Genomic DNA, 24,092 nt, shown 5'->3' with positions numbered 1-24,092 from the left:
GGGCAGCTGCGGGGGAGTCATCGCTGCCATGGATCCCGCGGCTGTGCACAGATCAATGACCCCTCCCATCGCTGGTTCTCTGGAACTGGCGGTAGCAACAGATGCCGATTCCGCCTGAGCAGTGGTGGCGGCTGAGATCCCCGATGCGGCTGAGATAGAATGCATATGACTTATCAAATTTTGGAGACCAATAATATGGATATTTTCATCAAACATGGCCAGAGGTTTATCAATATACTATGTGATTTAATACTACTTGACATTGTTACTTGTCGCGAACATTGGTTATTTGTTGGATTTACCTTTCTCTAGCCTATGGCTAAACTTTGTAATAACAATAGCTATGACGCTGCGTACTTTTCGGACGTAGAGACCGGTATACAGTTCATTCCATTATAAAAAAATTAATCCAACCATTGTTTTTAAACTTTTGCAGCCCACGTCATGAGCGCAGATATATTTCGGAGCAAGCTTCATCATTTTGTCCAAGATCCTTTTTCAAAGTAGATTTGTAACAAACTAGGCCTACTAAAGCCTTGAGGCCACACCTCTTCACGTTAGTCTATACCATCACCACGTCCCACAAAAAGTTGTTTTTTCTCTCATTGAACTAGTCATATTTTGTTCGAATTTTTTTAAAAGGTAAATGATAGCATCCTCTGCATGATAGAATTTTTTTCATAATTATTTCGATAGTATTTTGAATTTTAAAGTATTAGAACGTAATATTTTTTATTTTAAATTTGTCCTTGTTGAAAAGGCGTCAAGACACATTTCGCTCTTGCAACAGGCCACATGTATCTAAATTTATAATTTTTCAAAATAGACATATATATTTGTAATTTTTTATTTAAAATTATATTAAAAAATCTCCAAAAACGAGCTTTGCGTGCCTGTCAACCTACCGGCCCGGCCCAGTGGCCTTAAACGCCTCGTCCCCTCCTCCCCTGCGCGATTCCGCTGCCCGCGCAGCTCCACGTAGTCCGCCCGCAAAGATTCTTCCTTCGTCCTCATCCAAACCCCAATCGATCCCCCACCTCCGCAGATAAACGTCCAAAAAGATCGAAGGCCGCCGTACGCCTCACTCACTCCCCTGCCCCATGGCGCTGCAGCTTCCGCCGCCGCGGCTCGCCGCCGTCCGCCCCTGCTTCCTCCTCCCTTCTCCCGTCGCCCCGACCCGCGGTGCTTCCGCTACCGCCAGGCACGGCAGCGCGTTCTCGCTCCAGAGCAACGTGCGGCTCGTCAAGCCCAACCGCCGCGCCCGGCGCTCCCGGAACCCCTACTACGACTTCGACGAGGAGGAGGAGGAGGAAGTCGAGGATGACGAGGGCTACGAGACCGATGTGAGGAACCAACCCCATTGCCAGTAACCGTCGCTAACCTTTTGTCTTCTAAATACGCTGACCTGATATGAACACTGCTCGATGCTCAGATATTAACATCACAATAAGGTTCTGCGCATTTGTACTTTAGGTGCGTAATTTACATAGGTAGCTGAATGAACCATACGGATGTTGCTTGAATGGGCATACTAGGATTGAACAATTGGCTAAAATCTAGTGGGCTTGTAAGGTAAGCTGTCTTTGTGCCACTTCTACTTTGGCATACACGGGCAAGGAGATTCACTTATTGATGTGGTGCCTCCTCAAGAAATTTTTTCCCCTTGTAACATGTAGTTCAGGTGTATAATTGATTGCACTGATTATTTTCTGTCTCTGTTCAATGTTGGACTCTATCTCCCACGCTTCACCAGGTTATATAGGCACCATATGGACTGGCAAGGTTGACATTTATCGGTTAAGATCTGGTTGATTTTCGTCAAAAGTCTGCATCAACATGCTGTAGTCATCAAAGCATGAGCAATCTGGCCTATGGTGGATGTTTGGTGTTTGGATGTGTGTTTTTAGTGTTCTTCCAACTCCTATGTTACAAAAAGAAAAAATTAGGTCCAATAGTTTCTTCAAAGGGTGGATCAAAACCATTGTTCTAAGGGAGCCCTTGTTCTAAACTTCTCCAGCTTCCTGGTTATGCTGTTGCATCAAGTGCTACCATGCTTATTAATTCATTTGAATAACTGATGTTCTCCATAGCTCATGTTGCAAACATTCTAGGCTTCATTGAATAAAAGTAATCATATCACCCTGCGGTATGACATAACACCATAGACTCAGAGGGTTAGCTAAAGGTTTTCTGAATCTCGTTAGCAGATCAACAACACATATTTACTAAATTTAGTCCAGTAAAATCCATATGCATATCCCTGCAATAAAAAACTCACATGTATGTACTGCTGATAAATTACTTCGTCACTATGTTCCCAAACCCTGAATGCTTAACTGAGAAACTGCAGGAGTGCAGGGCACATGTTGATTTGATTATGCAATAATATTATATCCCTGGGTATTGAATTTTACTTACACGAATAGTCGGATGTTCACTTAGATAGAAGACAATTGTTCTGTATTTTTCTTCAGTTTATTTTCTCATAGAACAAAACATTGGAATCTCACGACTGGTAGTATACCACATTTCCTACCTTACTTGTAGTCTGTTGCTCCTTTCAGGATGATTTGTCGGGTTTGGAATATCCTGGTGTACTTTATTCAAAGAGCCCGCGTGCTCCAAGCAATAGACCAGGTATCTCTAAAGCTAAGTAAAATCCCTGAAAACCAGTGGTTACTGGCTTCGTATTAAAACTCTAATACTTCAGGACTGCAAACTCCACTGATAAAAGAAAAGTGGGAAGGAAGGCAACCTAAAACTCGTGATAAATACGGTCCAGAAAAAAATAATTCCCAGCATCCCAGGAGTAAAGCAGGAAGATCGTCAACAGGTCTTATGGACATGGACAGTGAAGTAGAGGTACATCACTAATGATGATTCAGCATGTACATGTACCTTGTCCATATTCTTTAGTTAAGGTGCACTGACTGACAATGGTTTGTTGTTGCAGTTAAAAAATGAAAGCATTTCTCGAAGTGTGTTCCAGAAACTGCAAGAAGAATACGAATTTGATGGTAAATGGTTACCACTGATTGATTACTTGTGCACGTTTGGACTGAAGGAGTCTCATTTTACTTACATCTATGAGAGACACATGGCCTGCTTCCAAATCAGTCAAGCTTCTGCAGAAGAAAGGTTGGAGTTCCTGCTAAGTTCTGGTGTTAAAAGCAAGGATATGAAGAGGATACTGGTTAGACAACCACAGATTTTGGAATACACTCTTAGCAATCTGAAGTCTCATGTTGCTTTTCTGGAGAGCATTGGTGTTCCAAGTGCACGCATAGGGCAAATTATTTCTGCTGCTCCCTCGTTCTTTTCTTACAGTGTGGAGCAGTCTCTGAAACCAACTATAAGGTATCTGATTGAGGAAGTAGGTATTGAGGAGAGTGATGTGGGCAAAGTAGTGCAGCTAAGCCCACAGATTCTGGTCCAGAGAATTGATAGTGCATGGAAGTCTAGATCACTTTTTCTGTCAAAAGAACTGGGTGCTCCCAAACATAACATTGTTAAGATGGTCACAAAGCACCCTCAGCTGCTTCATTACAGCATTGAGGATGGAATCTTGCCTAGGATCAATTTCCTGAGAAGCATTGGCATGAGAAACTCCGATATTCTCAAAGTATTGACAAGTCTTACTCAGGTATTACCTCATTCATGTTATTATCCACCATTCTTTTGTTCTTGCCTTACAATTGTCTTTGTTGTTCAATTTACGTGTGTCTCATGGTAGATGTACCTTCCATGCTTCTTTTTCAGGTGTTATCTTTGTCCTTGGAGGAAAATCTCAAGCCAAAGTATCTTTACTTGGTTAATGACCTTAAGAACGAAGTTCAATCCTTAACAAAATATCCTATGTACTTGAGCTTGTCTCTTGATCAGAGAATTCGTCCCCGCCACCGATTTCTCATTTCATTGAAGAAAGCTCCAAAGGGTCCATTTCCTTTGAGCTCCTTTGTGCCTACAGATGAGCGTTTTTGCCAGCGGTGGGCTGGGACCAGCTTAGAGAAATACCATACATTTAGGCAGAGCTTGCTGCTGACAGGTTTTGCAGAGAAGTCTGGAAGGAAAACATTAACCTCAAGATGGTAGATGCCTAGCTGGTGGGTGGGAAATGGGTTGCTTTTGAGCCTGCGCTCCTCACTGTAAGATGATTATTCTACACAGTTCTTTCTGTTTTTTTTGGGTTTATTTGGACAGTTGTTTTCCATAGTAATGCTGATTGGTTCACTGTTTTCAGGAATTGCCTTGGTCGCTGACCTGATACTCAATGATCAGTGGGTTTATAATACATCACATCCATGTCACTGACTACAGCTTACATTGTATTGTTCATATTGCCTCCTTTTACATGGTGTAAAGTTTTCATCGGATTCCCCATCAATTGCAAATGGATCTAAAAGAACAGCAATATGCCAGAATGGTTGGCAGACATTTGGTTATTTAGTTCCAGGGGTATCTCACCTGTATTGCTAGTTAATATTAACTACAAATGCTGAACAGAATGCTATGTTTAGAAAATCGTAGCCTAATTGTGTAAGAGGGCCATTGCAGGCAGCCTTCTGTGCTGATGTAATTCTGTAATGCGGTTAACCTTTGTGCTTTCTTTTTCGTAAGGCTTGTTACTGTGAATTACAATACCTGCTTGTACATCCTACGTTTTCAAGGTTGTTTCATTAAAAGAACTCTTTATGCTGTACCGTTTGTTAGCTCTTGATTTTCTTTTGTACAGCCTAATCATACACTATAGTATAGCTATTGTCTTTACATTCTGGGCCGGGGAATGGAACCTATGGAAGTAAAAGGACTGGAGTCTTTCAAGGAGAAGAGCTAATTTCACCACAAGGCTACAAGTGGCTCTAAAAGATCAGGGAAGGTAGAAATCAGTGGGCGAATAGCTTTTAACATCGATCCTTGATCGGCCAGGTGGTGGCTGTTGAATAACCGATGTACCAGGTGTTATTGTCGAAATTGCCACAGTACTTGGGTAGTAGTCGAAGGCCAGTCTAGGCGTCTCATTTTCAGTAATATCCTGTTTTTAGTTGTAATTTAAACTCAACTCTGCCTCCTTTCTCAACAAAATAGGCAGAGCTCCTACCTCAATCAAAAAGGAATATTCTGGAATCAGTTGGTTATTGTTTAACTCAGGGTTCCCAATGTTACTGGAAATGTACTAGTCAAACTCACTGATTTTTCTTCACTGGTGCTAATTTTGTAGTGTGGCACAGGCAGATATTGCTAAGGCTCATTTCATAGGATTTCGGCAGAATGCTTCGAGTCGCGAGACAATATGTTGGCTCCAGTATGTGCCGTCCAAAACAGCCAAATTTGTTTTGACTTTCCAAAAAACCAAAATGACAATCTTTCCAACAAATAGAACCGGCGAGAACATGAAACTCTATCGGCACAGGAAAATGTCTAGTCCAGGCCTAGAAAAAAAAGGGCTGTAAAGGCGAAAAGAGTTATCAAATCACCTGCTTTCCTCTTCAAGCAGAAAGAAAGAAAAACTTATTTTGGGTGAAATAGTGAAATCGATGCGACATTCACAACTTTTGGCATATATGGTGACTGGCACAAACAGAAACGAAGACCCCTCTTGAGCTCAGATATGCCAACATATCATACAGTCATGGATGTCTAAGAGGTAAGCAGATCATGGACCATTTGTTGAAGCAGTAAGCGCCATCCCATGCAACATCCAACAATTGGAGATTCAGTAGGTAAGCAAGACCCGGAACATTATCACAACAAAAACAAATGAATAGGTGCATTATAGATTATTCTTTTCTCAGAGTGAGACATGCAAGTATTATTCCCATCTTGGACTAGATTGCAGAGCTTTACGATGAATTGTAGAATAACCTTTCTATAAAGCCTACTTCAACTATGCCTGGATGCATACCATTTCTATAAGATGTATCAGCAAGTCAAAATTGATTTTGTATGACTCGACCAAACTAAGGAAAATGCTTCCTGTCCTGTCCTTTTGTTGATTGCACAGTGAACTACATCTGAAGAATATGTACATAATCTACAGTATAGTCTCAAAGCCACTGATCTGAGATCGCTTAGCGCTTCTGATCCTATGGCAATGTACATTCTGCTGGTCATTTGATCGTGGTGCGATGCTTCCTCTCAGTAGTCGATATCAAGGTTATCTGGAAGCCCGAAGTCATCACTGCAAAATGGTTTGCACGGTTCAGATGTTGCAGCCAGATTAATTACGGGAACAAAAGAGAGGATGTAAAACAGTGCAGCAGCATCCGAAGTGCTCCCTCCAATTCCAAAATAATTAGAACTTGGGCAAGGATAACCCGATGAAAGTTCTTAATGGCTAATTGCATTGACTTCAAATTTTCTATTTTGCATAAAGACTAAAGTGCCCATCAGATCAATAAAGCATCCTAGAAGTCAATAGAAGATAGCTGAACCTACTAACTTAAACAGAAAAACTCACCTATTTTGAGCCTCTGATGCCTCATCCAAACGATCTGGAGCATGTGACGATTCTGCTGTAGTGTCACCTAGAAGATTTACAGAATCAAGTAAGCTTAAAAGTTAAAAGAACTGGAAAAGGTGCAGCAAAAATACAAGAATAAACAAAGTATAAATTCCATATGAATATCTTGTGAAGGACCTTCTTTATTAACAGATTGAATAGATAGGTTATATGTTGACGACGAAGCAGGGTGGCTCTAGGTTATGGTATGGTGGTGCATATGCACTACTGTGAAGTACAAAATCATCTACTCTGGTCCTGGGGTATATCGTCTGAAATTGTATATGTTGCTAGTGAAGAGGTGCACCACCGTGATTTTGGCTCTAGCTTTGCCATTGACACAAAACAGAGTTTTTAGTCAGTACTCACCTTTATGAGGCTCATGAATGACAACGGCTTCTGACGCCATCTGTGCACCAGAGTTAGAATGGGCATCTTCCTGAGCGAACTTCCTATATTTTCAACACATTGGAAGCTTGAGCATTCAAAGTTTCAAAATGCAAAACAAAATGCCTTAATTCCTGAACTTGTAAACAAAAGAGAGGAGAACTGAATTGCACAAAGGTAACAAAAAAAGTGTACCAACACCAAACTAGTTCCGCATAAGTTAGGAAACCTATCTTCAAGTACCCATAATGACAAAACAAACAAATCCAAGAAAACCATATCGATACACAAATATTAGATTGTAACTTTGGACAGCAAGAAAGGCTAGTAAGTTTACAATAGCGTGCAACGCTGTCAACAGGGAGAATACATGGTAACAGACAACCAAGCTTGAAAATCAAGCTCTGGAGCTCACATGTTCCAACTTCCAAATGGATACCGAGTTCTAACAAGCAACAAAGTTCCCAGTGTCATGCAAAAAGGGACCTTGAACTTCACTATACTTTTCAATAAACAAACCCTCCAACAAATCTTCAAAAACTGGAGCACTTATAAACAGCTCATGCAAAATTTCGACCACAGTTAATAGTAAGATTCTAGGCATGAACTTACTAAACCATATATATGCTATCGTTTTAATGGAAATTGGTAAACTGTTAGTAGTAGGTTTTCACTACGTACTAGTACAATATGCAAGCAGCAAGCAAAAGAAAACAACCAAGTATCAGATACTTACTCTCGTTCATGTTTTTCCTTGTAGGGCTCAACAAAAACTGGTTGTCCACAGATGAAGTGAGGGGTCCGTTCAGTCCTTTCTGATAAGATCAGTTCTACAGTCTCGGGGAACCTGAAGCTCACAAAACCAAACTTTCGCCCTGTCGCCGGACGTGGAATATGCACATAAGTGACAGGCCCGTACGTCCTGGCAGAAATATTATGGTAATATTATTTACAACTACATAATAACATAACATATAGATGCTTTATATCAAAATGCACCTAGTACTAAATTAGATAGCAATACCTGAAGTAGTTCTGAGCATCAATGAAAGTGAATGTGCTTTCAGGAAAGAAGTGGATAAAAATCAATTTAGATCCACTGTTAGCAGAGGCAAGCACCAATGTGGAATCATCAGCTGGTCGTGAGCCGCCCAACTTGTAAGCATCTTCAACCGGAACTATCCAATGCTGTCTATGTCTGAAGTTCAAAAAACAGGACTCATAATCAGAACGCTAAGAAAAATAAAACAATTGTGTTATTATGAAAGAGACATTATGCAAACTGAGAACAAACATCTAAATTATGAATAGCAGAGATGCATAAGATTTTCTTCGAAAGGACTACGCTGCGTAAGATCAAAAGAAACCTCTTGATCAGTCTGATGGTGTTAATCTGCTCAAGCACACGTTTGAGGCTGCAACCATCCTTCCCATTCTGCTGGCCCTCCCATGGGAATCCCTCAATCAGCAGAGGCTTTCCATACCTCTGATTGTACATATTTGCCAGATGCTTAATTGGGGCTCTTGGTGGTCGCAGCGAAAACAAGATCTCTCTGATCTCCTTCCCCAACATGGGCAATGACTCAAGGGTGTGAACTTCCCCAACATGAGCCAATGAATTCAGGAAATGGTTACTTGGCATGCCACCACCTGGGGTGCTCGAAGACTGGAAATGCTCCCATGAGCCAATGAATTCAGGAAATGAGCTCTGAAAAGCTCCAGTTGGACCAGTGGGGGAAAATATAGCCTGAATTCCCTGAAAACTGCTGCTTGGATAAAACCAAGGATACCCATGGTGCAATGGTCCGATTTGACCAATGGGGGGAACTGGAGCCTGATTTCTATGAGAACTGCTGCCTGGATAAAACTGAGGCTGATTCCATGAAGGTGGTTGCAGTGGGGGTAGCTGTGGGAATTGTTGCGAGTGGGGTGCAATGAAAGTCATCGCCTCAGCAATCAGAGAGTATATTTGGTCATCCGAGGCGGCTGAATACCGTAGGATCTCCAAAGGTTTGCTTGAGACGATGTATCCAACGATCTCCTCGGCGTTCTGTGGATCAATCTGACGGATCTTATTCAGCAACAACCTCTCACATTCCTTTATATCCATTTCTTGTCTCCTTCAGCAAGAACAAGATGTTGGAAGTTGGAACTCATTGCAGAGCAAGATTACGCAATAGCAAACGCAGGCGATTCTTTTGTCGAAAGTTGAAAGAACAAGAAGTAAACCACTACCACGGCAGAAATGAGGAACGGTAATGCACGCGAAAATGAAAATTTTGCTTCATTCTCTACGTCCACCCAACAAGTAAAGAACCAGCATTTGCGCGAATTCGTCTTTCCCCATTTCGTAATTCCAAATTAAACGAAGAAAAGAACGAATTGGGTCTTTACTAGCAAGAATCAGCAACACTAATCGCCACGAAACACGCCAAAATTTCCAACATGCAAGAACGGACCCATGATCAAGAACTATTCTTTCAAACAATCCGTCTCCAGAATCCAACCAAAGCTCACTGGAACCTAATACTCAAATCGAGCCAGATAAAACACGAACCGCCGCAAGAATAGAACAAGAGGAAACACAAGATAAACTAGCGCATCCGCGACCAAGAACCGTCCTAGCGCTCCAAGAACCCGCCTCTAGAACTCAACCAAAGCCCACCAAAACCGCTTCGGTTGTTCAAGATTGTCCAAGAACCCCCGCAAGAACTCATCAAGCTAAGACAAGATAGAGCGGAGAGTAGTTCTTTGTAATCCCAATGCACTAACCTCGTCTTCCTCCGGGAAGCACAGCACCATGCGACGCCAGGCAACGAAGGGGAGGACTGAGGAGAGGGAGAACCAGAGCGGCGCGAGGGAGCTTTATAGGGGCGGGAACACCAAGGCCGTACGCCGCGCGCGCAGGCTCGCTACGGATTTGGGACTCAGCTCGTGGATGGCAATTTGCTTGCCCCGGGTTGGGATGGTTAGCCTTTGCCAGTTGGTGTTCTTCTCTAAACTCTTGGAAGCGGGCCGGGGGGGGGGGGGGGGGTGAGGGTTTATATCGCCGTGCGCAGGGGCGGCTCTGTGGAAGTGGAACGGGCTAGCCAAGCTGGTCGGCCGCTTTGGGGTAGAGGGGTTTTTCCATCAACTTCTGTAATAACCTAAGAATTTTTAGAATTTCGGATGTTGACTGTGGGCCCGTGTGAGGGTCAATTTTGATTTTTATATGTTGTTTGGATGGAAGATTAAAGATTGTGGATGTGTCGATTTTATTTTACTATTTAACATATCATTTAGACACTGATCTTTGGATGAAAATAAAAAAAATAAAAAAGAAAGAGATTAGATTGAGTGGTATCAATCACCACCCGGATCACTCATTTCTCTTGACTACCCTAGCGCCACATTCCTCAGAACCCTAGCCGCTACCAACTAGCCACCGGCGGTAGCTCATCGCCCACCCAACCGCGCCATGCCGCTGTCGCCCGCCTGCATTATGTCGCTGTCGCTTGCCTGTGCCGAGGCACCACACAGTATTGCTTACGCTTGCTGTCACCAGCCAGAGAGAGGGGAGCGGGAGCGGGTGGGAGGCAAGGGGCCAGCCGAGCAAGAAGAAAAGGAAAAGAAGAAAGAAAGAAAGAAGAAGTACGAGGAGGAAAGAGGAGTGATTTTCGTGGGAATTACCGAATTTATCGTCGATTCAACTTTCTCGTCACGAATGTGACTTTTATTAGTCCTTAGAAACTTGTAGATGTATGAGGACGATCGATTCCGCCATCGGATTAGTATTTCGATGATCTGTTTAGCGTGCATTGATTAATTAGAAATTGAGATTTAATAGGTGCCAAATTTAACCATATGGTTAAAATGGAAGTTGTAGTCCACGTCGATAGCTCTCCGTTGGTGTTAGTCTTATTCTTTTTTGGTTAATCGGTTTGAGAGTAATTATTAAATCAGTGTTGTCGCCTGGTGAGAGTTAATCTGCGTGTCGTTGCTTTCTTTTTTGATCTTTGACCCTGTTAGTTAAAGTTCTCACTCGGCATCTTGCAAGCTTAGTGGTAGATGTTTTTATGTAAATCTTGATTGTTGTGTTCACGGGGTTTTTAGGCGTAGGATAGTGTCTCTTTTTTATTTTGTTGTTGTGATATTTTGGTACTAATTTATGCACTTGTTCAGATGGTGCCGCTTTATAATGTAGCTAGTTCCCGTCTTCGTCATCGGTGAAGGCAAGTGAATGTAACGGATGGCTATATTTTAACTTGTTATTTGACCATCTTCATTTTTTAATTGCTGCTGTCGGTGAATCAGGAACTGGGGGTCCCCGAATCCCGAGGCCAGGCCAGCAATCCGCCACGTGGCGTCATTCCGCGGGGTCTCCTCCACAAGGTAAAAAAGATTAAGTCCCGGGAGAGGGCGCTCGGGGCCACGGTAAGTGGTCCCCGAGTACCCAGGTTCCCCGATAATCTGCGAAGTCTAAGTGCCGGGAAGAAAGTGCTCGGGGAGGTATACGGTGACCCCTGAGCACCCGAGTCCCCCGACGATCAGGAAAGCTAAGTACCGGAAGAAGTGTGCCGGGGCCGCGAGCGGTGGCCCCCTGGGCACCCAAGTATCCCGAGGACCCACTGAAGGAAGTTCCGGGAGAGAGTGCTCGGGGCTGCGTGCAGCGGCCCCCGAGCACTTGGTCCCCCGAGGATCCGTACAAGCATGCCCGGGAGAGAGTGATCGGGGAGGTGAACAGTAACCCCCGAGCACTCGGTTTCCCGAGGACTGAGGAAGGGCATTCTCGGGAGAGAGTGCTCGGGGAGGTGAACAGTGACCCCTGAGCACTCGGTTCCCCGACGACCCAGGAAGCCCCCTAACAGTGGCCCCCACAGGGGCCCACTGATGAGGTGTCAGCTAGTCAAAGGCCCGAGGCCGCATTTAAGAGCGTGCGTGGCCTGTCACCTCCAACTGCTCCCGCCACGGTCGGTGTCAGTTCCTGCCACATTCTGGTAGAAGGGCGTGGGGACATTAAATGCACGGGTCCCATCCCGTGCCATTCGGCACGTCTCGGGATAACGTCGTGAGGGCCGAGGCGTTCCGTCTGCCGCGCTGCTGTGGCAGGAGAACAAGACAGGGCAGGCACGCCGGGCCGCTCTGCGGCTGCCCGGCGGGCCTTCTCCATGGCGCCCGTTGCCAGTGCATTTATGGTGATGGATGACCGGGCGCGGGGTGCTTTTTTCACCCCCGGTCACTTTGCACAGAGGCTATGATGACGCCCTTTCCATTTATGGTGCCTTGTAACTCGTGCCCTCCCGTTCGGGGCACGCTACTACCGGCGGGTATTTAAAGCAGCCGGCAGCACGGACAAAGACAAGATCGGAACAGGCGAAAAACAATATCTGAACAAGCTCGACAAGTTAGACAATCTCTGGGAAGTGGGAAAATCCCAGGAGAAGTGAGTAGAGAAGAGTAGAGAAGATCGACAAGCCCAAGAGCACCCAAAAGCCAACAGATACACACAGACCGAAGAACAAGGAGCCCTAGGCTCTAGGATAGACAAACATTCTTGTAACCAGCAACATCCTTGAGGAACATTCTCAGGGCATTTGTAGTATCCATACAGGAGTAGGGTGTTACGCCTCTGTGCGGCCCGAACTTGTCTAAACCCCAGTGCATTTATTTCGTTCCGCACTAGATCATTTCACCCCACCGGCCATCGCATTTATACCCATTTATTTCTCCGGCAAACATATTCAGGATCATCCCCCCGGCCGAATCTCTAAAAAGGGGTCCCTCAGGATCCCTGCGACAGGAGTTAACCCTCCGACAGCTGCACTTACTAATAATTTATCAAATTAAATGTGAGCACATTATTTGCTTTATGCCTTATGAAGGTTTGGATGTTTTCTCTCCATTATGAGGTAAAGGAAGAGAGATATGTCTTCTTTCTTACATTTTATATTACTCGTATGCGAAGCATGGTGTGTATACCTATGTTGAAGTTATGTCTTTCGATTATGCATGAACTTGATGCCTTAATATCTACTTTTCTGTAGTTTACTTGAATCTTGAACTAAGAATTGAAGCAAGTGAGATACGTTGCTGCGCAATTGTTTTTTACTATAGTATGTAATTCTTGAAGTATTACGCATATCTTGGAACTTATGTTATTGGCTATGCATGAAACATGCCATACATATGTATTTCATGCATTGAAAGTTATGTTACCATCTTATGGCCATGATCGTATCGGTATAGCACCATATGTTACCCTTGTAGAAGGGGTACTATGTATACCCTTATGTTATTTGAGAAGGGTAAGGGTGAGAAAGAACATGACATAAGCATACATATACATTCATGTGAATATCTTTACTTAAATTACATCGATATTGTCTCTTAGTATTACAAGGAAGTTTTTACTACCGTTTTTTATGGTACTATGGTGGTAAATCATAGCTAGTAGATGATAATATGTGGTTGATATTGTATTGACATGCTTAATTATGGTTTTTAGATATTGTTAACCTGTTCAGCGTATTACCTTTGTTAAAGATGAATGTTTAATCAACGGTAGCTAAATAGCTTATTAAAACAATTCACTTGCTGAGATTTTCGAATCTTACCCTTTCTATCTTTCCAGGCGTGTCTTAAGGTGATATCGAGTATGCGAGATGGGTAGCTGCATGACTTGGCACAAATCACCTCCACTTTTTTGTCTTTTTGGTTGTAATGTCAGTTTGATGTATCTTAGTTGTTGTGCGATATGTCTGTCTCGTTGTAGCATGGATGTATGATAGAGATTTGTTCCTAGTTCTACTAGAATGTTTATTTCTATTAGTGTGATGATATCTCTCTCTTTCTCTTTGGTGATTAGTCAGTTATACATCTAGATGCAATGGAGGTGCTGCAAATATTTTTTAGGTTTGGTGATCTTGTAGGTTGGTTCAGTGACACTCCAGACTTGTGGTGGTCTCCAACGTGTTACAACTTCAGATTTGGTCAAACAAGTATTTTCACTTTTTCTGGAATGCAACATTTTTGCATTTTTAAATAAACTCTTCACTATTAAAAGGCATGATATTTATCCTAGTGACTATTTATGTCTAGTTAAACATGTTAAAACCTTTTAAACAAAATCACTTGATAAGTAGACTTGAAAATGGAAAAAGTGTGACCTGATTTAATAGATCATCGGCTTAAAGTATATGAGCGTAGTGGTGTGTGCGTGGAAGCAGATCCTCTGACTTTGCATCCTCAATGGTGCTCGTCGAGAGAGGCTAATATCAACATTTTCCTTTTTGGCCAGTTGATTTGGATGCTGCGGTCATCCATTGTTGGGAGCATCAATTGCTAGGGCCTAGGGCTATAATTGGACAGACATTTCTAAGGTTAGTTTGTTGTTTTTCTATGCTATGAGATCTAGTTAACTATGTGTAACATCCCAAAATTTTAGTGAATTTGAAATCAGCAAATCCTTTCAAGGATAACAAATCCAAACAAAATTTCAAAACCTTTTCATCTCTCCTTTATTTATCTCTTTCCCCTCTGGCTCGCCAGCCACTGGCCCCGTCGCCAAAGCCGTGACAATGCCACCCGCATAACTCTGCCACCCATCAAAATTCTGCCCTGTGCCGATGATGAAGTCGTTGTCTACACCGCCGCCTCACCGCTCCTCTTCCTCTGGCGCCGTGCGACAACATCATCCGAAAACCTCACAGGTGTGAGCACGCACGCGTGGAAAAGCCACTGCCATCTTGGTTGTCGTGCTGACTTTTCCACCCACATTGCACGCGTCCAAAGCCACTGCATCGCCGTGTCCTGTTGCCGTTGACAACCCATCACATATTGTACCGCACACGAAGCTCCACCGTTGGACCCCACCACCGGCCGTTGCAGCCCTCGCACGGCTATAAAGGCCCCGTCGTTCGCCTTTCGCACCTCACCGCCAAACACCGAGGCAAGCTCCGCCCTCCACTACTCTCTCTCTCTCTCATTGTTTTTCCCTCCAAAGACAACCGCTGTTAATCCATCATCAGAGACCACCGCCGACCAATTAGGCCCCACAGCGAGATTCACCAGACCATCCTTCACCTTTCTCGTGCCTCTACCTAACCCTTCCCCCTCCCTCCCGAGCCACCATGGCCGCTGGCCCCCGCCTCTGTCGCCGACCGCCGATGGTGCCTCACCGGCCAAGCCGAGCACGGAGATCCCTCCCTCGCACCCCACGCTCACTCCTGGCACCCAAAAAACCCTACCCAAACCGTCTCTTTGCATTTCCCCTGTTATGACATCCCAAAATGCTAATTACAGGACCAAGCATGCATAATCATCATGGCGCTATATTTTATGCGATTAGTTATTATTTTGGATATTTCGGGAGTGAAAATGGTATAGTAAGAGATAGAAAGACGCTAAATACCTTGGGGAAAAGAATAGAAAGATGAAAGAAAAGAGAGGAAAATTATAACAAAATTAAGCAAAAACCCTTCTTGTGGTCTAACAGAGCTCAACCGCGGTCCGATCGCCAGGTGGACAACCACGTAGGCTTGGCACATGGTCTTCCCACAGTATGACCGACCCTTCCCATGGTCTGACCGCTAGCACACAGAGACTCCCTTAAGTGGTTGATCGCCTCTCTCACTCCTCTCTCTCCCTATCATTCACTCTCTCATTCCAACAAACCCTAGAGAGTGAGAGAGAGAGCTCCAAATCGACATGTTGACAGCCGGAGATCGGAGTTGGGGACTCCCACGAGCTTCCCAGAGGACTTCCCCGAGCTTCTTCCCCCTTTCCTCCTCGCCGGAGGGGTTTCCTCGCTGTTTCTTCCTCCTCTAGTTCATTCACCATCCAGGAGTCAAATCGGTGGATCAAAGCTTCCCTGGAGGATTCCGATCTAATACAAATTCCACTACGTCGAGGTAAATATCCCCTTACTGTTTTCCCATTGTTTCCTAACCCTAGGCGATCGCCGTTTCAATTTTCGTTGTGAAACATTTGGGGAGTTTTACATGTTCGACCGTGCATGTCATTTAAACAATCATAGAATGTTCACTTAGTCCTATGGAGTATTTTGGTGCCCTTTGTCATTGAAGGTTTCACCGGACTCCTTGCCGGTGACCCCGTGAAGGTGTTGCCGATAGGGTCTGGCAGTCTGACCACCAGTAGAGCCGGTCTGAACGCCAGTAGGTCGGTTCAAAATACCTGAATTTAGGAGTCAAACTAGCATTATGGCCGGTCTAACCGTTGGTCGGCGATCTGACTACCACCATGCCTTCGGTCTGACTGTCAGGGCCCTAAACTCTCTGCACGCTCACGTTCTGACTGCAACTTGTATGTCGATCTGACCGCTAGCCATTCAAGGCTATGTGTACTTAGGTTATCTTGTCTGGGGTTTTAAACTTTTGATGGTCTTTTGCATATGTTTTTGAAACCCGTCGCTCTATTATTATCCAAGCATGCATCATTTGCATATTTCTCCATCGTTCATTTTGTTTATGCAATGCATTCTTGATTCGTTTAGAGAATGTTGCGCCTACAGTCCAAGCGAGTGAAGGCTACGTCGAGCTACCATTGTTTTGTGAGTGCTGTGCGGGCAATATCAGTCAACCGCTAGAGGAGCAATGCAAGTATCTAAGCATATTGCACCATTTTAGTTGAATTGAATGTGGTCTAAATTGACAAGTCATTGCTTAGGTATGTTTAGCGAGTCATTGTAGGGCTTATATGGGTAGAACCTATGTTGAATGCATTATTTCTACCTTGAAATTGTTGATTATCCTTATCGTTGTCGCCTTGGTAACATGTTGATATCTAACTTAAGAGTTCTTCAAAACGCTTAGCAACGCATAGATCCTTGGTAGAAGTCGAGCGATGGTTCAATCACTGTTCGTGAGCTTAGGACTTACTTATTATTTACAATTACAATAATAATGATATAGAATCTATGAGATGTGAGATGAGACAAGATGTTGACGGTGCTAGGAGTAGGTCGGGAATGGAACCCGGATACCATAGACCGCTTGTATTGTTTAAGCATCGTACAACCACATTTTCGGATAATGGATGAATGAGTCGAGTATCATACGTCGTGATATCGAGTTTGAGTAGAATCCGAGGCTTCCTTTGATTGTAGAGATACTTGGCCATCTGCTAAACGAGGAAGAAGTTGTCATGGATGCAATGGCCTCTGATGAAAGCACTTTGGTTCACGGAAACCATCAATGTTAGTTTAGAAGCAAGGCGATTAGCCAGAATCTTAGTAACTAGCTTGGCGAAGCTATGCACAAAGCTTATGGGCCGGAAATCCTTCACTTACTCAACGTCTGGCGCTTTGGGAATCAGAACCATGAGAGCCGAATGCAGAAGGTGCAAGGGCCTGTCATCTCCCCCAAAGCGCCAAGCTTATGGGCCGGAAATACTGCATGCAGCGCTGTCATGACGTCTTCCCTGATCATATACCAACACTCTTTGTAGAAGCGTCCCGTAAACCCGTCCGGTCTCGACGCCTTGTCCGACGGCATCTGCTTGATCGTTTGCCACACCTCCCACTCATTGAACGGCAGTTCCAGCACATCCAGATCAAGAGCTGAGGGAAGGAACGATGGAAGATTTAATGTAAAATTGCGCTGATGCGGTGTGCCAATCAGGAGCTTTGGTCTTCACTATACTTTTTGCTAAATCAAAACCCTGCAACAACTATCAAACTATTCGAATGGTCTTTAGCCAATAACAATTTGGAAATTTTGAAGAAAGGCAGTATAAGGTTTTTTATAAAATGGCTCGTGTAGGCGTAAACATGCTAAAACCGTACATGAGCTATAATTTTAACGGGAAATTGTAGTGGTCTAATTTTGCGGCAGTACAATATGCAAACAACAAGCAACAGAAAATAACCAAGTATTAGATCCTTACTCTAATTCATGTTTTTCCTTGCAGGGTTTAACGAAAACTTGATATCCACAGATTAAGTGAGGGGTGCTCGGACTCCTTTCTGATAAGATTTGTTTTACTGTCTCGGGGTACAGAAAGCTCACATAACCGAACATGCGTTTCTGCCGAAGTGGAATTCGCACATCATGGACAGGACCGTACCGGCTGGCAAAAATATCATGGTAATATTATTTACAGCTGCATAAAGACATACCAGGGAGAGGCTTCATGTCAAAATTCACCAGACACTAAAGTCAGAAGACAATACCTGAAGTAGTCCCAAGCATCTTGTTTAGTGAATGCGCTTTTAGGCTCGAAATTAAGATAAATCTTGTTAGAACCATTGCTTGCAAGAGGCGTCACCAATTCGAAATCATCAGCCAATAACTTAGGAGCATCTTCCACCGGGATAATATAATGCTGTCCCTGTCTGAAGTTGAAACAGCAGTAGTCATAATGAAAACACTTAGAGAAATTGTGCCGTTTGCTAGTTAATGATAGAGACAAAATGCAACCTAAGAAACAGACATCTATCTTAAGAAAAACTAGCTGAGATGCATAAGATAAGATCAGAATGAACCTCTTTATCACTCTGGTGGTGTTAAGCCGCATGAGCAGATCCGTGAGGTTGTAACCAGCCCTGCCATGCTGCTGGCCCTCCGCGCCGGACCCCTCAATCCGCAGAGGCTTTCCATACCTCTCGATGTACATATTTGCGAGCGACTCAATTGGGACTCTTGGCGGTCGCAGCGAAAACAGGAGCTTTCTGACCTTCTTCTCCAACATGGGCAATGACTCAAGGGTTTGAACTTGACTCTTGTTTTACATCTCAGGGAAACCAGACTCGTGGCAAAAACGACAGTCCTCGCCTTTCTTACAGTAGCCCCTGGAGAGGTAGAAATGACGAGGACCAATTGGAACATTGGGAGCAAATGGAGCCTGAATTCCATTAAAATTGCTGCTTGGTTGAAACTGAGGCAACGATGGTCCAATTTGACCAAATGGGGGGGGGGGGGGGGGAATGGAGCCTGAATGCCGTAAAAACTGCTGCTTGGATGACACTGAAGCTGCGAATGGGGGAATGGTAAGCCATGCCACCATGAAGGTGGCTGCGGTTGGGGAAACTGTGAGAACTTTTGCATGGGCGGTACACTGGAAGACTTCGCCTCAACGATCAGGGGGCGTATTTGGTCATCCGAGGCGAGTAGATACTGTCTGATCTCCGCAGGTGTTTTGCGTGAGACGATGTAGGCAACGATCTCTTCGGGGTTCCATGGATGAAGCTGCCGGACCCTATCCCGCAAAGAGCTCACACATTCGTCTATGTTCATTTCTTGCTTCCGGCAGCACACAGGAAAAAATTGTTAAAACACATTGCAAGGCAAGATTTTGCAGTAGCAAATGCAGGCGATTCTTATTTTCTCAAAAAAAAAAATTCAGATTTCCCCAAAAATGCAGGTTATTCTTCTGTGGCGGAGTTGAAAGAACAAGAAGTAAACCACGGCAACCATGGAGAGCAGTAGTGCACGCGAAACCGAAATGCTTGCACCTGCTTCCAACAACAGAAAAGAATTAGCATTTGCCCGAATTCGTGTTTCCCATTTCCTAATTCCAAAATTAACGAACAAGATAATAGATTTGGCCTTTACTAGAAGAATTAGCAACTCTAATGGCCACCAACCCCCCCCCCCCCCCCCCCAAAAAAAACTCCAGCTCGCAGAACGAACCCCATGAAGAACTGCTCTTTCCAAGCACCCGTCTTTAGAATCCAACCAAAGCGCAACGAAACCTACTACTCCAATCGATCCAGATACACTGCAAACCGACACAAGAACAGCACGAAAGAAAAGACGAGATAAACTAGCGCATCCGCGACCAAGAACCGTCGTAGCTCCAAGAACCCGTCCCCAGAACCCCAACCAAAGACCACTAAAACCTCTCCGGTTGCTCCAGATTCTCCAAGAAACCCGTAAGAACTCAGCGATCAAAGACGAGATAGAGCAAAAAGTAGTCCTGTGTGGTCGCAATGCACAAACCTCGATCGTCTTCCTCCGTGAAGCACAGCAAAGGTGAGAGAAGGCCAGAAGGGGCAGGGACAGGCGCGTGGGGCTGTGTAGGGGCGCGAAGCCGCGAACACCAAATGCCGTACGCCGCGCGGGCAGGCTCGCCGAGGAAATTGGGACTGCGCGGGTGGTGGTGATTTGCTCGAGATCGAAAAGGTTGTAGCCTTTGCTAGTTTGTGTTTCTTTCCTGAAGTCTTGGGGGTGCGACCGTGCGAGGGAGGGTTTATATCGCCACGCGCAAGTGATAGCGGTTTTGCGGAACTTTTTTTTTCTTCAGATTTTGAGTGGTAAACTTTTCTCAAAACTACTGAAAGGCATGCTATCAATTCTAGAGATGCTATCAATTCTACAGAGTACTTGTTACCTTTGTAAAACTTTTGGAACATGCTTGTCTAATGCCCAAGTAGCGGTATATTGCAGTAGCTTTTTAAAGGCGCTAGTTTTAGCTTGGGGTTACTGAAAGTATCTCTTTTGCTTCAACGAACGCGGACTTTTGGAAGAGTTATAAAGATTGCCATATTTTACCGTGTCACGCATAGCGTGATGAAACAGAAAACTAGCGCTAGAACCTTTTGCCGTTAATAAGATTGCTGGAAGTAAAGCTTGAGATATACATCTAGCATATTTGCTTTTGGATATGCTCCCGAGTCAAGGCCAGTTGGCTTGGACCGGTCGGGATCCAAGTTTAGATTATGTCGGACTTAAACTATGTGTTTCAATTGGTGAGGAGAAAAATTGGCCTGTTTTCAAGGCATTGGATGGTGAATATATTATCTAGATCTTTAGCTAGTTAACACCCTACAGAGGAAAGAAAACCAGCCCACCAACAAACGATCTAGAGAACAACTCATGTTCCTTTCCCTAACGGGCTGAAACTTCCTTTCCCATCAACAGACCCACTTCTTCTTTCCCACCACGACATGAGCCCGCTTCTTCTTTTCTAGCCGTGCGTGGCCCAAGTTCCCATTTATGTTGGGGTTCCTTCTTTGTATTTTTGCTGGGCTTTATTTTTCGGCCGCAGTCAGATCAGGTTCTCAGTGGACCACGTTTGAAGGGGATCCGTATCCCCTGACTTCAGGTACGAAATCACGAGGGAACAGTAAATTGTGAGTAGATGAATAATTCTTTGACGTTAATTACTGTTGCAAGCGTACGGTATCAACGGTTCCGTTAATTTACTGTATCGATTTTACTGTTCCCGTTACAATGTAGCAGAGCATCTGGTCTATCTATCCACGATCCAACGGTCCACGGAGGTTTGAAGTCACCTGACTGTTAGAGGATTCAATTCCGTTTGCAGGTGGGAATACTATACGTCGTGTAGGGGGCTCGTTAGCCCTGTTCGCACACCCCCTTCATCGTATGTCCGTTGTTCTTGAGCTCATCGGCAAACTAAGATTAGGGTTTTGGGTTGCTAGGTTTAGGGATTGTGAATTGGATGACCTCCGGACTTAGAGGGAGGCCCTTGGCAGTGGCCAACTGGTGGGGGGTGGTGTGGCAGGTCACACATGGGGAGTTTATTCCAAGTTTAGAGTGTTGACCGATTGGCTAACTGGTTAATGTTAACCCGTTAGCAATCCCCTTTTCGAGGTCCAACCCCAACGCTCTATGCCTTATATGGCATGGATCATGGCTTAAGTTTATTTACCCAGGAAATGCTCTAGTTAAATAAAGATGTGAGGATTTAACGTGAATATTCTGTGCAAATTACGCAAATATATTTTTCCTTTTCCTTTTTGAGAGGACGCTCTACGCAAGATATCTGGTCGGTAAAACTCGTATATGGGGGCCAGTGGGCTCCTGCTGGACTTGAAAGGGCCTGATGAGCCGCAAGTCCGCAACGCCGCGTGATGGGCTGCAGCCTGCGGAGTTCTGCCGCACGGCCCGAACGACAGATGAGCCTCCCGAGTCCAAAAAGGGCGGGAGGCGCGGAACATGCAGGCTGTGCCCGCGAGGTGGAGTCGGACTGCTTCGGCCGTGCGTTAGGCCGCGCAGGCCTCGTGCGGCCGCGCTGTTTCGCTTGGCAGTGGAGAACGACAGCGCGAGCCCGTCGAGGTCTCTCGCGATGGCAGGTGTGAAGCCGCATCGAAACCGTGGAAGACTGCAGCTAAGGCCCCCTGAGCACCCCAAAAGTGAAGCGGGCACGAGCACCAGCCCCGTGCGCCCGCGGCTGCTGTCGGTTTCCCCCCAAAAAAACCTGCGTGCGCCACGCACGGATCCAAGCATTCCAACGTCGTGAGTTCGTGACCGCCCACTAGATCTACCCGGTCGCGGCAGGTCGCATCGTATCGCGTGACTCGCGACGCGGCGTGGTCGGCGGGCATCGCGCGCGGGGCAGTGGCACCGGCACGCCGCCGTCGGCCGGCGGGCACGTGTGAACAGCCAGGCGCAGGATGCCCGAAGCCGCGTAGATGGATGGGGCGCCGGTTAATCGCGGCAGCATCCATCCATGGACGAAACAAAACAGAACAAGAAAAAAAAAATAGCTTGATCCCGCCTGGGTGTCTGTCATATCACGCTGCCATGTATGTACGGAGTTGGGAATCTAGAAGGATGGCAACAGCGCTGCCGGGTTTGGGATTGGGTCGAGTCACGCGTGACTCGTTTGGCAGCCACTTTTCGTGGTGCCTCAGCTAGTCAGCTCTTCATCATCTCGCTGCTAAAAATCTGTCAGGACGAAAGTCGTAGATACGGGGGTTGGTAATACAAAACCAGCTGGTAGGAATAATGCAACATGCGAACATGTTGACACGGAGAATCGAGAAACGGGTCTGTATTATAGAGGTGATTCTGTGATTGAAAATAATTATATAATAATTGTTTAGAATAAATTATATAAGAAAATGATTTCGTACGGAAAGTGAATCAATATGTGCTGCTTTTTTTTTTAGCTCTCTAACTTCTAAAAGCTATTGTTTATTAGATCTTCTCTGATTCCGATAAAAAACTGCTTTAAAAACTTTATCAAACACACACATACTGTATTCCTGTACTTTATTTTTTTTTCTTGGGCGAGGACTGCTCCTGTAGTTTAACAAAAAAGAATGTAGAAAATTCAATCAAGATCAAAGTGAGCAAACACACGGAAAAGGCGACGCAATTTATTCCGTACCGTACGTAACAATAAACAAAGCTAACCGGGTACTAATGTGTGGCCCAGTTCTAATTGGTGAACTGGTCAACGAGCTTGTCGTAGACTGAAGCGAGTCGCCGTAGCCCATCTGCCGATCTACGTGTAATTTTTAGAATGGCCTTTTAAAAAATATACTCATGATCTACAAGAAAATAATATCAAAAAATAAACCCTTCTACAGTGCTATAATATTTAACGTCATAATTGAATAACACATATTATAATAATTAACGTTGTAATAACTACCATATATGACCTTTTAAATTCAAAATAGAATATGGACATTACGACATCAAATATTACGACACCATGTTAAATATCATAATGCCGTGTAAAATAATTTATTTTTAAAAATTATTTTCGTATAAGTCATTTGGTAAAATATGTTAAAAAATTTAAAATGTAAAAATTCCACATGATTACTGCGTTGCGTCGTGTTGCTGCCGCGGATCAGAGACGGGTACGGTTGGGGTCAAGCCACCTCACGGTGGCCTCAGGCTGACAACCATATGTTGAGATCAGCAGGCAGCACCGTCGCCCCAACAACTCGGCAATTTCCCTAGGTTTCAGGTCTCAGCCCATGGTTTTTGTTTGGTACTCCGTAAAGACTGACAAGAGTGGCGGGCGCATTTTCTTAAGACGACTATTTTGGCTGGCCTACCTTGGCATGCATGTCATATTATTTTGCCGTCTCTGTACTTCTACGCTACGTCTACAGTACAGTTGCGTGATCATTTGGTGAAAAAAAAAAAAAACTGAAAATGCCTGCATGAACTTGTGCGAACCCAATAATTTCAGAGGTCTGAACAGCGATGGATGTACGTCTAGTTTGCAGTTACCACTCTATTTTAGAAAATATCATCAAATTAGGCGTGCATCCGTGTTTATCTTGCGATGGACGCAATGTGTTTATCTTGCGACGGACGATCGGTATTCGGTTGTTTTGAATGGAAACGAAAAGGCATTGGATTAAATTTTACATGCTTCACCGCATAAAAAGCACACCATGACAGAATACCCTATTCATGACATCTCTTAGTAGACACATATTTTCTTTTTCTTTTTTTTATGTTGCCCTGCATCATTGGCAACCTAATGATGCTATGTTGCT

The 24,092-nt window shown here is 44.5% G+C and overlaps 2 protein-coding genes across 2 annotated transcripts; one reads left to right on the top strand and one right to left on the bottom strand.

Moving 5' to 3' along the window:
• Positions 1–962: 962 nt before the first annotated feature.
• LOC133892596 (transcription termination factor MTERF9, chloroplastic) lies at positions 963–4,699 on the top strand. Its single transcript, XM_062333463.1, has 6 exons — positions 963–1,343; positions 2,565–2,637; positions 2,711–2,862; positions 2,954–3,643; positions 3,760–4,145; positions 4,241–4,699. Exons 1-5 carry the CDS (start codon positions 1,101–1,103, stop codon positions 4,090–4,092), a joined length of 1,491 nt encoding a protein of 496 aa, XP_062189447.1. The 5' UTR covers positions 963–1,100; the 3' UTR covers positions 4,093–4,145; positions 4,241–4,699.
• A 1,044-nt stretch (positions 4,700–5,743) lies between these two features.
• LOC133893050 (putative zinc finger CCCH domain-containing protein 51) lies at positions 5,744–18,571 on the bottom strand. Its single transcript, XM_062334021.1, has 9 exons — positions 18,366–18,571; positions 18,054–18,215; positions 17,866–17,950; positions 9,659–9,798; positions 7,911–8,084; positions 7,623–7,808; positions 6,869–6,951; positions 6,458–6,524; positions 5,744–6,178 (listed from the first exon to the last, which is right to left on the bottom strand). The coding sequence occupies exons 1-9, from the start codon at positions 18,569–18,571 to the stop codon at positions 6,136–6,138; spliced, it is 1,146 nt and encodes a 381-aa protein (XP_062190005.1). The 3' UTR covers positions 5,744–6,135.
• Positions 18,572–24,092: the final 5,521 nt, after the last annotated feature.

Source organism: Phragmites australis, chromosome 15 (assembly GCF_958298935.1).
Source record: "Phragmites australis chromosome 15, lpPhrAust1.1, whole genome shotgun sequence".
Taxonomy (NCBI): domain Eukaryota; kingdom Viridiplantae; phylum Streptophyta; class Magnoliopsida; order Poales; family Poaceae; genus Phragmites; species Phragmites australis.
The sequence above is the reverse complement of the archived record's forward strand: the minus strand, read 5'-3'. Positions and strand labels throughout refer to the sequence as shown.

Coding starts and splice junctions, on each gene's coding strand:
- LOC133893050 (XM_062334021.1), bottom strand. CDS start 18,571: ATGTTGGAGAAGAAGGTCAGAAAGCTCCTGTTTTCGCTGCGACCGCCA. Junction 8,085..9,658: donor GCTTCCCGGAGGAAGACGAG/GTTAGTGCATTG, acceptor TTTGAACTTCAG/ACATAGACAGCATTGGATAG. Junction 6,179..6,457: donor GCATCAGAGGCTCAAAATAG/GTGAGTTTTTCT, acceptor ACCATTTTGCAG/TGATGACTTCGGGCTTCCAG.
- LOC133892596 (XM_062333463.1), top strand. CDS start 1,101: ATGGCGCTGCAGCTTCCGCCGCCGCGGCTCGCCGCCGTCCGCCCCTGC. Junction 2,863..2,953: donor ACATGGACAGTGAAGTAGAG/GTACATCACTAA, acceptor TTGTTGTTGCAG/TTAAAAAATGAAAGCATTTC. Junction 3,644..3,759: donor TATTGACAAGTCTTACTCAG/GTATTACCTCAT, acceptor CTTCTTTTTCAG/GTGTTATCTTTGTCCTTGGA.